This window comes from Aquila chrysaetos, chromosome 2 (genome assembly GCF_900496995.4).
Source record: "Aquila chrysaetos chrysaetos chromosome 2, bAquChr1.4, whole genome shotgun sequence".
NCBI classification, from domain to species: Eukaryota; Metazoa; Chordata; class Aves; order Accipitriformes; family Accipitridae; genus Aquila; species Aquila chrysaetos.
Window position 1 is genome coordinate 50,989,830 of NC_044005.1, and position 12,924 is coordinate 51,002,753.

Sequence of the window (12,924 nt, forward strand, 5' to 3'; positions counted from 1 at the left end):
GTAAGCATGTCCTTCAAAGAAGGAGCAAGGAAGGTAAATCCCCCAACAAATGAATCAATCGGGGTGTAATAGAGAGGGGTTTTTTCTTAGTTTCAGAAGCAAGAAATCATCCTCACTTAAGAAAGGCAGAAAAAGGTAGCAAGATCCTGAGGTGGTGGGGCACTGTCTTCGTGGTCACTGACTTAAATATATCAGTGAGAGACCATTACTCTCAGTATTGTTGCTGGGCTACACCTTTACTCTGTCTTTCTAAACAACCTGTTTCATCTCTTTTTAGCAAATTCCAAGTCGTCAGAAGAAGATACTAGAAGAAGCTTATGAGCTGAGTGAGGATCATTATAAGAAATACTTGGCAAAACTCAGGTCCATTAATCCTCCTTGTGTGCCTTTTTTTGGTAAGTACATTTGGTTTGAATGAGCTGTGTCATGCATAAACGTTTGGAAAGTATTGAGTTAGGGCACTAAACAGAGTATGAGAAGTCAGTTTTAAAAGGACAATTGGGTTTGAATTTCAGGTGCCCAGACATTAATTGCATATATGTGAAAGAAAAATTAAAAGTGACTATTAATTGCAGGTGTTATTTGCAGTAAAAACAAGTATATCTGTGATATCTTATTTACATATTTACTCATTTTTACTTTGAATGTGGTTTGAACTGTGTTGTGACCATAAATGCCTTAAATGGAAGGTGGTCACATTAGAAATATTATTGCCACTGATTAGTAGAGAAAGAAGGAACCCCTTCCTCATCCAAGAACTAAAACTAGAGTTTTCATTTTTATAGTTTCTTATAACTAGAGTCTTATTTCTATTAAAAAGTCTTATTTCTATAAAAACAGGGTTTGGGAAGAAATTCTCTTCTTTATCATCAGACTTAACAGTTCTTCTTTCAAGTAGATTGCTTGGAATTTCCGATGTTTAGCAAACTGAAGTTAAGCACATGGCATTCCTGTTCTTCAGCAAGCTACTTGGAAGTTTGCTGAAGATCAGTTCTAACTCTGGACATTACACTTGCCCAGCATGAGCTTCAGGCCAAAACTGAAAGAAAATACTGTGATGGCTTTTTTGGCCTTTTACAGATTGGGGAAAGATATACTCCAGAGCTCTGCAAAGAAATATAAGATCAACTAAGAAACCTTCTGTCCTGCTTCAGAGATGAGTAGAGGTTAGCAGGATCACATGTGAATAGCTTCAGTTATTTCTCTCAAGTTGTACTTAGAAGAGTCATAATGACAGTTCTGATATATTATCTGTGGACTTGAGAGCACTCTTTTCTCTCTAATCTTCAAATTATTTGGTGCAGTTTTGAAGCCAGGAGTGGAGAGTAGAACAGAAGAATAAAACCTGAAAATAATTTTTTGGAGCTTAGCTGGGGTGTCTAATGGAGTAGAGCTGAATGAGGCAGAATGATTGAGAGAAAGCACTTGAGTTCAGCGTACTCTTGTCTTGCAAAATGCAGGTAGTGTTCAGTTGCTTGAGCTTCCTAAACAGTAGGAAGATGCATAGACTTTGAGATTTTGATGCAAAAAAGGAAGCTTTCTGGAAGAGGCATATTAAAATATTTAAATTGTTGCCCATATTTGAAAATTAGGTGAAATTCTCTTATTGACCCTAACAGATAATTTTTCTAAATAATTAGAGTGCACAAATTAAATTCTTTAAGAATTCTTTGTGTTCCAGTCACGTGACTTCCTCCTTGTTTTGTACTATATGCTGAGAACCTGTTCTGTATGCTCTTTAGGGATTTACTTAACTAACATTTTGAAAACGGAAGAAGGCAACCCTGAATTTCTAAAGCGACATGGGAAAGAACTTATAAACTTCAGCAAGAGAAGAAAAGTAGCTGAAATAACAGGAGAGATACAGCAGTACCAGAACCAGCCATATTGTTTAAGAGTGGAATTTGACATCAGGGTAAGTGGCATTATTCCCTTGAGTCCATGCACTGAGCTACTTTTGTGGTGACTGTCAGCTAATAGACCATAAGGATAGACTGAATTCACATAGATTCAGTTGGACGGAATCAGAGATGAGCAGAAGGCCTGTCATAAAATCTCTCTCAGGCCTCACTGTAGGAAAGGGCAGAAAGCTCCATGCTTGCAGTTTGGTGGGTTTTGTTTTTTTTTCCCCCAGCTATTGGGGTGTTGGTAGATAGATCTTCTTAGTGACCAGTGTTAAACAGGAGCAAAACTACCAGATTCTCACTGTCCTTCACTCAGTTGCATTAATTTGTCCAGTGAGCCCAGTTGTCTTTTTCCTCCTCTGTTACACTGCCTTTATGTTTCCAGGTTTACCTGATAGCACTGCGTTTACATCGTGTGTTGGCAGTGATGATGCTCACATTTTTCTTTCTTCTGGCATTTGTTCTCCTTGGTCTGTGGTGTACTCTAAGCAGTCCTCTCTCTCTTCGCTTTCCTTTCTTCCTTTCTTTTCTTTCTTTTTTTTTTTTTTTTGTCGTCTTTTAGTCTGTTTTTTCTAGCAGTCTTCCCTGCATCAGTGTAAAGATGGACTACATACAGCTTCTTCTGAAGGTGTTTGAGCTAACCTGGTCTGATTTTTGCACTGCAGAAAGTATTTTGGGTAGTTGCACAGTTGGTTTTCAGGCCAAGCATAGCAGTAGCAATGCCCAGCAAAGGGCTGGCAACAAACAGACTTAATAACTTAAAAATCTATCATTACTTCTGACTCCAGCATTTTCTCTCTTCTCTGGAACAGTTGGGATCATCTGTGCAGTAGAAACAAACAGTACTAAGCTACTAAGAAGTAGCTTAGCTGACAAGTTTTCTACCTTCTTGTATTTCAGAGATTTTTTGAAAACCTGAATCCAATGGGAAACAGCATGGAGACAGAATTTACAGATTATCTGTTCAACAAGTCACTAGAGATAGAGCCACGAAACGTCAAGCCTCCACCAAGATTTGTTAGTATTCAAGTTTTTTTTTAATGTTTCATAAGAATGCTTACATTTGTCTTTCACAGATAGCAGAAGTCATTTTAGATCTCTAACTTCATAAACATGAAGCTACATTTAGGTGATCTTGTGGCCTTTTGATTTTGTTTGATATTATCTTTTTTTGTCATTTCAGCCCAAAAAATACAGCTATCCTCTCAAGTCCCCAGGTGTTCGTCCCTCTAATCCAAGGCCAGGTACCATGAGACATCCTACACCCCTGCAACAGGAGCCAAGGAAAATTAGTTACAGCCGCATCCCAGAGAGCGAGACTGAAACAACAGCATCTGCACCAAATTCTCCCCGAACACCGTTGACACCTCCCCCTGCTTCTGCTACTTCAAGTACTACAGATGCCTGCAGTGTGTTTGACTCAGATCCTTCAAGTCCTTTTCATGCAAGTAGGTGTTAATAGATAGTCCACCAAGAATGTGTGTATTAGCTTTTGTGGTGTTAAACAGCTGAAATCATGTTTAGTCTTCTAAAGTGGGTATAGGAATAGTTGCTTTTGTCCCCTTATGGCAGCAAAAACTTTCAGTGTGTTTTATTCCGGGTTTTTTTGTTTTTTTTTTTAACTAAGGTTTTATTGAAAAGGGAGAGAGGGAACAGAATTAGGTGTGTTACATCGACAGCATTACCTGTCTTTGGAGAAACTGTCAAAACAGAAGGCAGAGATATATCACTAGTGCCCATATATGTCCCAAACAAACATTTGTGGGATTTGCTGCCATATATATATGTGGTGAATGTATTCGGTGAGTATCTGTTTAGTGAACAATGAGAACAAAAATGAATGTTTTATGGGTGCCTTATTCTGCTGTCTGCCATTCCCAATTGGTTTCAGTACACATGGATGGTTTTCCTGCAGAACTTAAAATCAGTATTGCCCTGCTTTAAATCCATTGGGACCCACCACGCCTGTTTTTCTTCTGTCTTCATCAGCATACAAGGTAGCTCATATTTTATGGTGTGCTTTCAGTAATTGATAGCGGACATTAGCCTCCTTTCATGGATGAGGGCTTTCAAAGGAAGTACAAGGTTAGTCCTGTGTTCAGCTGGTTGCCACTAGGAATGAAATAACTTGCTAAAAGCAGACGTTGCTTAGCAGAGCAGTGACATTGCAGTGTCCAAACCAGGTCTCTGGAATACCTCTTCAGAAGATATTTCTTCATTATTGGGTTGGCCCATCAACTGCAGGTTCAGGATATTGTTTTAGTGCTGTTGTGATACAAGAACAACTTTGTGGTGTGGTTTTGGTCTTGAGGATTACTTAAGAATGTAGAATCATAGAATCATTTAGGTTGGAAAAGACCCTTAGGATCATTGAGTCCAACCATCATCCATGCCCACTAAACCATGTTCTGGAGTACCTTGTCTACGTGCTTTTTGAATACCTCCAGGGCTGGTGACTCAACCACTTCCCTGGGCAGCCTGTTCCAGTGTCTGACAACCCTTTCAGTAAAGAAATTTTTCCTAATATCCAATCCAAACCTCCCTTGCTGCAACTTGAGGCCATTTCCTCTTGTCCTGTCTCCAGCCACCTGACAGAAGAGACCAGCACCCACCTCACTACAACCCCCTTTCAGGTAGTTGTAGAGAGCGATAAGGTCTCCCCTCAGCCTCCTCTTCTCTAGACTGAACAGCCCCAGTTCCCTCAGCCGCTCCTCATAAGACTTGTGCTCCAGGCCCCTCACCAACTTGGTTGCCTTCCTCTGAACACGCTCCAGCAGCTCAATGTCTTTCCTGTAGCGAGGGGCCCAAAACTGAACACAGGACTCGAGGTGCGGCCTCACCAGTGCCGAGTACAGGGGAACAACCACCTCCCTGCTCCTGCTGGCCACACTATTTCTGATACAGGCTCGGATGCGATTGGCCTTCTTGGCCACCTGGGCACACTGCTGGCTCATACTCAGCCGGCTGTCAACCAGCACACCCAGGTCTTTCTCTGCCGGGCAGCTTTCCAGCCGCTCTTCCCCAAGCCTGTAGCGCCGCATGGGGTTGCCGTGACCGAAGTGCTGGACCCGGCACTTGGCCTTGTTGAACTTCATACAGTTGGCCTCAGCCCATCGATCCAGCCTGTCCAGATCTCTCTGTAGAGCCTCCCTACCCTCAAGCAGATCGACTCTGCCTCCCACCTCGGTGTCATCTGCAAACTTGCTGAGGGTGCACTCGATCCCCTCATCCAAATCATCGATAAAGATATTAAACAGAACAGGGCCCAACACCGAGCCCTGGGGAACACCACTTGTGACCCGCCGCCAACTGGATTTCACCCCATTCACCACTACCCTCTGGGCTTGGCCATCCAGCCAGTTTTTCACCCAGCGAAGAGTGCATTTGTCCAAGCCATGAGACACCAGCTTCTCAAGGAGTATGCCATGAGAGACAGTGTCAAAGGCCTTGCTGAAGTCAAGGTAGACAACATCCACAGCCTTTCCCTCATCCACTAGGTGGGTCACCTGGTCATAGGAGGAGATCAGGTTGGTCATGTGCAGGAACTGATGGCCACAGAGATGATTGCAGTTCAGAAAAGCAGTTTGTATGGAAGCTGCAAGTTAGAGGGCTGTTTCATTGTCTTTCTTTAACACCTTCTTGATTCATGCTGCTTTTTATGAGCAATTACTTTATTATATATGACACCTTTATTGGCAGCAATAAAGGAAATACACCGAGTCAAATGAAAGTTCATCATTATCAGGGCTTCTGTTTTTTTGTTTTTTTTTTTTAACATCCGCTAGGATCTGCTTCTGTGTCATCCATAAACTTTACCAAAAATTCAGATGAAGCTCATGTCCCCCCTCCAGTTCCTCCACGAAGAAGACCAGAGTCTGCCCCAGCTGAATCCTCCCCATCAAAAGTAAGTAAGGAGAAAAAAGGGCATTTTTTCTGGGAGCAAAGGGCAGGGTGTGATAGAAAAGTAACTCTTAAAGATAGTACAGGTATTTTTGAAGAACTGTTGTGAAATAGTAAGCAGCCATGTATTTCAGGCCTTCACAGCTCTGCCTCACTCTGTCCTGATCCCAAACAAATGAAAATTAACAAATGGGACCTAAATTTAGGGTTAGAAATGTCTCTTGTCTACCAATCCGCTATGCTCAGGCCCTTACATTGCCTGTGAGAACTTGAGACTTCAGGCAGATGTTTCCATCTGTGATAATTGTCCCAGGGTATCAATTTGGGGTGTATGAGTGGGGGTGAAGAACTGAAGAACAGTAATGATGGAAAGTGACGTACACACCTCAGTCCTCTTGAAAAGGTTCATTGGAATATTTGACCCCGATGCTGTGGCGCTCAGTGCTTGCTTTCTCTTCTTGATTACCTGTCCTGTCTGCCTGCCTGCTTGAGCCATTGCTACATTTTCCTTTTGCGTTTGTCTGGCATTTGGGATCTGATCCAGCCTTTGTTGCAGACAGTGTCAAATGTCTCTTTATTTCAGTGGGGAGCTGGTTTGTGACTTCAGAGAACTGGGTGGATTTGAAAATCCCACTCAAAATTACTTCGGAGCATGTATGTCTTTGAAGAGGGCTTGTATATGGCTCTTCAGCAAGTTGTTGTTTTCAGACTACAGGTGACTATGCTGTCAGCCAGCAGAGTTTTAACACATCACGTTCCTATCAAAATGTAATTGAAAACATCGTATACGTGATAGGGTGTTGGAGACTAATTACTCTGTCACTGTGGTCTGCAGCCTGGGAACTGTTCACTTCAATAATTCTGACTACTTAATTCCATCTTCTGAGTGTAGTTTATTTTTTCCCCTGTTCAGCATCACCTGCCTCTCCCTTTTCCTCATTTTCTTGGAGAAATATCTGGTGTTATTACCCACCCCAAGTACTTGTTACTGGGGAGGTGGTGGAAGATATCCAGACCTATGCAGCAAGCAGACCTGGAACTAGCATGGAAATTGTTGCTTTGACCATTCTTTGCCTTGCCTTTGTCCCACTCTGTGCATCTTCATTCCTTCCGTGCTTGGCTGTTAACTCATGTATTGATACACCCCTGCTCTCCCCCTGCACATCTGTGAGAAACATGTTTTTCAGGTGCCGCCACTCCCTTTTGCTTCCCTACTCCCCATCTTCATTCTGCACCTGCTTGCTGTGCCACCTCTTTAACTGGATAAGAGCAATCTGCAGGGCAGGAGCTCTGCTTCCATTTCACAGCAGGGTCCTGTTCTTTACTGCCACTCTAAAATTTTATTGAATGAAATGTTTGTGTACCTCAGATTACTTCTGCGCACCTGGACAGCCCACCAGCAATCCCTCCTAGGCAACCAACGTCTAAAGTGTATTCACCAAGGTACTCAGTGCCTGACCGGACCTGCATCTCTGACCCTCCTGAAAGCCCTCCTGTGTTACCACCACGAGAACCTGTGCGAACTCCAGATGTTTTCTCTAGCTCACCACTACACCTCCAACCCCCACCACTGGGGAGAAAAAGCGAACTTGGTAACACCTTCTTCCCAAACAGTCCGTCTCCGTTTACACCCCCGCCCCCTCAGACACCTTCTCCACATGTAGCACGGAGGCATCTTCCATCACCACCTTTGATACCGCAGGACATGGACCTCCATTCTGTTGCTGGACCACCTGTTCCTCCACGACAAAGCACTTCTCAACATATCCCAAAGCTTCCTCCAAAAACTTACAAAAGGGAGCACACACACCCATCGATGCATCGAGACGGACCACCGTTGCTGGAGAATGCCCACTCCTCCTGAACTGTCCCTTGCACTGGGAGTCGCCTTTTCGAGGTGCTATGTCTGTTGCTGGCAATGGATGCACTGAACCTGGTGGTGCCAAGGAGTTGGGATGTGTATGCCAAACACTAAAGACTCTCCAATAGATTGGAAATGCAGTGTACAGAAATGGAATTGCAAAAACAGACATTCTAGTGGAAAAACCGGTTAACTTGCTATTCTTGTTTTAGTATGCAGGACATTGTTTTAAAGTAATTGGACAACTGATTGTACCAGAAAACAGACTTGAGAGACTTCTTTGGCCAATGCGCAGAGACTGTGTTTGTGTGATGATCAATAATGTCCAGTACAGGAAGGAAAACAGTCTTGTATCCATCAGTTCCATACAGAGGCACAGTTTTTGGAATGAAAACATTATGCACTTTTTTTAAATCTCAAACAGGGAACTTTATATCCTTCTTAATTTTCCTTTGCTTTACTCCCTGCTTTAAAATACCTTCCTAAAATTATGAGAAGGACTGTGAGGAAGATCTGTGGTACCTAACCGAGCTAGAATTAAGGCAAAGCACTGTATTGCGGTCCTGTTTACAAGTTGTTACAATGAGTAGTAGGGGGTACCTAGGCTTCACCAAAGAGGTACTTTATTATTATTTTCTGAAATATTATGGTGCCAGTTCAAAAATAAATTTTTGCCAGGAAGCATAATGTCTAATTATTGCTTTCTTTAGATAGAGCAGATGAAAGTTTTACATCATTAAGATGACAGCGAATTTTTTTTAAAAGGCAGCACTATCATCTGAAGTAAATATACTGCTACATTTAAAAGACTGTTAATCTCTGCTAAGTTATGTCACGTTCTTTTTAAGGTTTACTGATAATCCATTTCATGGCTAGTAGCTATTCTTTTTCAGTCACGCCATGAAAACACTCACTTGTGAAAAGGAGCACTCACTGGTCAACTTCCATAGCTATTGTCATGTTTTACTAACAATAGATTAATCAGCATACATAGAATTGCCTTGCAGTTGCATAAATCATGTGTATATAGTGAACGTTGCATAAATATACTTGCAGATTGTTTTTAATTTAATTGAAATAAAGATACAGATATGTTTGGCTGACATACGTTAAATTATTACACAGACAAATGTACAACTCAGTTTTTCAGTTAAGCACTGAAGGGGATAAAAGCACATGTTGTGGTACATATTTTTCCTAGTTCAGTGTAGGTATTTTAGTAATAAGAGTCTAAAAAGAAGTCTGTTTTGGCATGTGTTACAAAGTAATAATTTAGTAATACTTGAGAAGCCAGGTTACTCCCAAAGTGAATTATTATACATTATAAAACTTCTCGCATACCTCCTGTATGACACTTGTTATAAAATTTCGAACTTGTATTAATCTTTACAGTAGCTTTCTATGTCCAAAATACACGTGATGGAACATGTACTGGTATAAGTATCATGACATGGATTATCTATAAAGCCATGTACTGCTCTTCAACTCAAGACAATACTGTGACAGTAATGCACGGCAGTTATTGGAGAAAAGTTCTATAATCTCCACTACAGTATGTATGTGAAGCGTAAAGTATCTCATCTTCAGTTAATATGGCTTATGGGTGACAGTAAAATACTACCACATTTCCTCTTTGGAAGAAGAATACATTTCAGTGTCTTAGAAAGCTGTGTCATTAGAGATGCTGTTAGTTGAATGATGGTGGAAATCACCTTTTTTAATGCTTTCTGCAATGCCATTGATCAGTGCCCCTTGTTCCTTTAGTGTGGTCATTACATTTCAGAAAGTGTTCTGATTTCATCAACAAGAACAGCAGTTTTCATCATAGTCAAATGTTGAAATTTGTCTGTTGTATTCCTTCTCTGATGTCTTTAACAACCTTGTTTTGAAACATTTTCCTGGCAAAAGAAGAAAAAGTGAAGATCTCTAAACCTTGGGTTCAGAGGAAAATATTGTATGGGAGCTTTGTAAAAACCCTCAAGCTACATGAGGCATGGTTTAGGTTATCGGTTCTTTGGATGTAAACACAGTGATGGGCATACTGTTGGCAATGTCTTCTAAATTAGTAGCTTGTCAGTGGATTACCAGGGAAAACTCCTTAAATTTAGACTTTCTGATATGTATCCCTTCTTCTGTATGTTCCTGACTGTGCTATTTTGCAGCCAAGGCAGACGAGGCAGAAGGAATGATCACTGAATCACTGGTTAGGTTGCTCAGCTAGAAGGAGAGACCTCACATGGATCCTGCTAATTAACAGATCTCTTGAATGTCAGTAGGTCTCTGTTCCCCTTTGTGAAATGGGGAATGCTGTTTCACATCTTTGTGATTGAGGATACTGGTCAGGTACTCAGAAAACAGGTGATAATGGTCACCATGGAAGAACCTAACTTAAAAGTGCTTTGGAGCGCAGCAGAATGGGTCAGTCATAGAGTGTACAAATCACAGTGTTGACTCAGCTGCAAATGGGAAAGGTTAAGAATCAAACCTGTTGCATTTAGCATAGGAGTTTTGAGTACAACTGCTAAGCCACTGATTTGTCTAATGACAGCTTTATTTGTGTTAATAATTATTTAATCTGGAATGACTTCTTCTTTGGACTATGCTTACGTTAGTGACAATATTTTTCACATAGAAAATGAAATAATTTTAATGATGCTATCTGTCTCCTTGGTAAAATGACACTGGATGGTCTGGTGTGGCCTGGGATGATGATGTGGCCTGGACAATGAAACATGCTTGTGTGGAAGCTAGGTGAGTTGCTGTATTACTCTATAGTGCTGATGTATGGCTAAAAGTCAGCCTGAACAACTGCAAACTGTGTAGGCAGGGTTACAGAGGTCAGAACTTCATAGGTGCAGTACTTAACAATTTGTGCTGTTTCACCTCTACTTTATATATAGTCTAGTGCAACAGTGGAGCATAACTTGGGTTTGTTCATTTTCTTCCAGAGTGTCATGGTTGTGTGTTAGCTCAGAAAAGCCCTCTGGGAATTCGGAAGTGCTAGGATTCCAAGTGCAAGGTCCTGCACCTGGATCGGAGCAACTGCTGGTATCAATACAGGCTGGGGGATGAAGGGATTGAGAGCAGCCCTGCTGAGAAGGACTTGGGGGTATGGGTGGATGAAAAGCTGGGCGTGAACCTACAGGTGGACGAAAAGCTGGACGTGAACCGGCAATGTGCACTTGCAGCTCAGAAAGCCAACCATATCCTGGGCTGCATCAAAAGAAGCGTGGCCAGCAAGTCCAGGGAGGTGATTCCGCCCCTCTGCTCCACTCTGGTGAGACCCTACCTGCAGTACTGCGTCCAGCTCTGGAGTCCTCAGCACAGGAAAGACATGGACCTGTTGGAGCCGCTCCAGAGGAGGGACACAAAAATGATCAGAGGGCTGGAACACCTCTCCTGTGAGGAGAGGCTGAGAGAATTGGGGTTGTTCAGCCTGGAGAAGAAAAGGCTCCGGGGAGACCTTATTGCAGCCTTTCAATACTTAAAGGGGGCTTGTAAGAAAGATGGGGACAGACTTTTTAGTAGGGCCTGTAGTGATAGGACAGGGGGTAATGGTTTTAAAGCAAAAAAGGGTAGATTCAGACTAGATACAAGGAAGAAATCTTACAATGAGGGTGGTGAAGCACTGGAACAGGTTGCCCAGAGAGGTGGTAGATGCCCCATCCCTGGAAACATTCAGGGTCAGGTTGGACGTGAGCAAACTGATCTAGTTGAAGATGTCCCTGCTCATGGCAGGGGGGTTGGACTAGATGACCTTTAAAGGTCCCTTCCAACCCAAACTATTCTATGATTTTGCAAGTGCCATGCATTTACTTCTGTTCAGCATGCTGTATGGAAAATCAGCTATTGTGCTGCCTGGTACATGTACCCCAAGGTACATGCTGTTGTCATGACATTCAGCAGCCCCTGTGAAGCTTTTCTGTAACTGTCTGCTAATGGAGAACGTTATCCTGCTTTAGGATTGATACCGTGGAAGCATTTGAGTGCTCCATCCTCAAGAAGCCATCTCCAGTATGGGCTAACCTGTTTCTCTAATATGCCCCCTCTTAAATCAGGGAGGGAGAGGTCTGTCTCAAGAGTATGTTTATGCTAGTGCACTGGATTTAGATCCTTCAAGATTTAGATTGACATTGTGGGATGTTTAATTATTTTTCTTCTGTGTGTATCTTAAATGAGAATTTCTGTTGAATTGGGTCTGATTCAAGCTCGGTCATGTCACTGGAGGTACCACCGTTGAAGGTGGTAGATTATTGTGCTTCAGGGAGAAGGCTTTATTTTGTTATATACAAGGAAGTTTCTTTTCAGCCTGAAGAGGTGCTGGAACAAATTTGCATCGCAGCCTGGCTCTGTGGCAACACCAGTGCATTATAATAAACATCAGTTCCCCCTTTTGTGGCTGTTGTCTCAACCTAGTGTGGCATTTTACAGAGGCAGCCTCTGCTACTGTTATTTCTAGCATTGCTGCAATTTAAGCTCAACTAGAAAGAGCCCCTTGTTCATGAATATTTGTCTTACAAACTGTATGAAAGTTAAACAAAATGTTTCTTAATGCTTTGCTGCTGTGAGGAGTGCAATTTGCTGCAGTAAAAGTCCCTCCTTGACTTTCTCCTTGCTGCTTTTTCCAGCCAGCAAGGATGGACTTTTTCAGAAAGACTGTTTTAAGATGATATTAAAAAGTTTGCAGATTCTTATGGGTTGTCCCCCCAGCTCAAAATACCCTTTTTTAGTTGAATTGTCATTTCAAGACCTAGATGATGCATGGGCTGAAGCCTTTGTAGCTCTTATTCATTAAGGAGAGAAACCTGTGGCTCAATGTAGTTGTAAAAACAAAAGCACTTTTAACTTACTTTGTAAATTCCATGCCTTATTTTCCATTAAAAAAAACACCCTTAAGTGCATTTTTCTGTCAACTGTGAGCAAATTTCCCTTTTGCCTTCAGTGGAAAATAGTTCATTAAGTAGGTAACTGCTGCAGCATTGTAAGGCAAGCAAAGTAAAGAGTAAGTAACTTTTTTTTTTACTTTTTTTTTTTTTTTCCCCTTTTACTTTCTAGCCAGCAAATGTGAAATCCTGTACTGGGTGGCTGAAAAGTTGAAAGGGAAAAATAAAATAAAATACAAAACCATATGCCAGATGCATGACAATTTTAGTAGCTGCCAAATGTGCCTTTTATGAAAGAACATCCATAATATTTTTAAAAAGAAGGGTAGAAGAAGGTAGACGATCGGGGTGCATGTTGTTGGAATTGCTTTGGACA

The 12,924-nt window shown here is 41.8% G+C and overlaps 1 protein-coding gene across 7 annotated transcripts in view; it reads left to right on the forward strand.

Moving 5' to 3' along the window:
• SOS1 (SOS Ras/Rac guanine nucleotide exchange factor 1) overlaps window positions 1–8,768 on the forward strand; it is a 53,356-nt gene extending 44,588 nt beyond the window's left edge. For all 7 annotated transcript variants that reach the window (XM_030037778.2, XM_030037794.2, XM_041128688.1 and 4 more), the window contains 6 exons: window positions 278–395; window positions 1,743–1,915; window positions 2,805–2,921; window positions 3,088–3,352; window positions 5,690–5,808; window positions 7,174–8,768. In XM_030037778.2, coding sequence (XP_029893638.1) covers window positions 278–395; window positions 1,743–1,915; window positions 2,805–2,921; window positions 3,088–3,352; window positions 5,690–5,808; window positions 7,174–7,668 — 1,287 coding nt within the window. In that variant the 3' untranslated portion in view covers window positions 7,669–8,768. The remainder of the gene's footprint in view (window positions 1–277; window positions 396–1,742; window positions 1,916–2,804; window positions 2,922–3,087; window positions 3,353–5,689; window positions 5,809–7,173) is intronic.
• The last annotated feature ends 4,156 nt before the right edge of the window (window positions 8,769–12,924 follow it).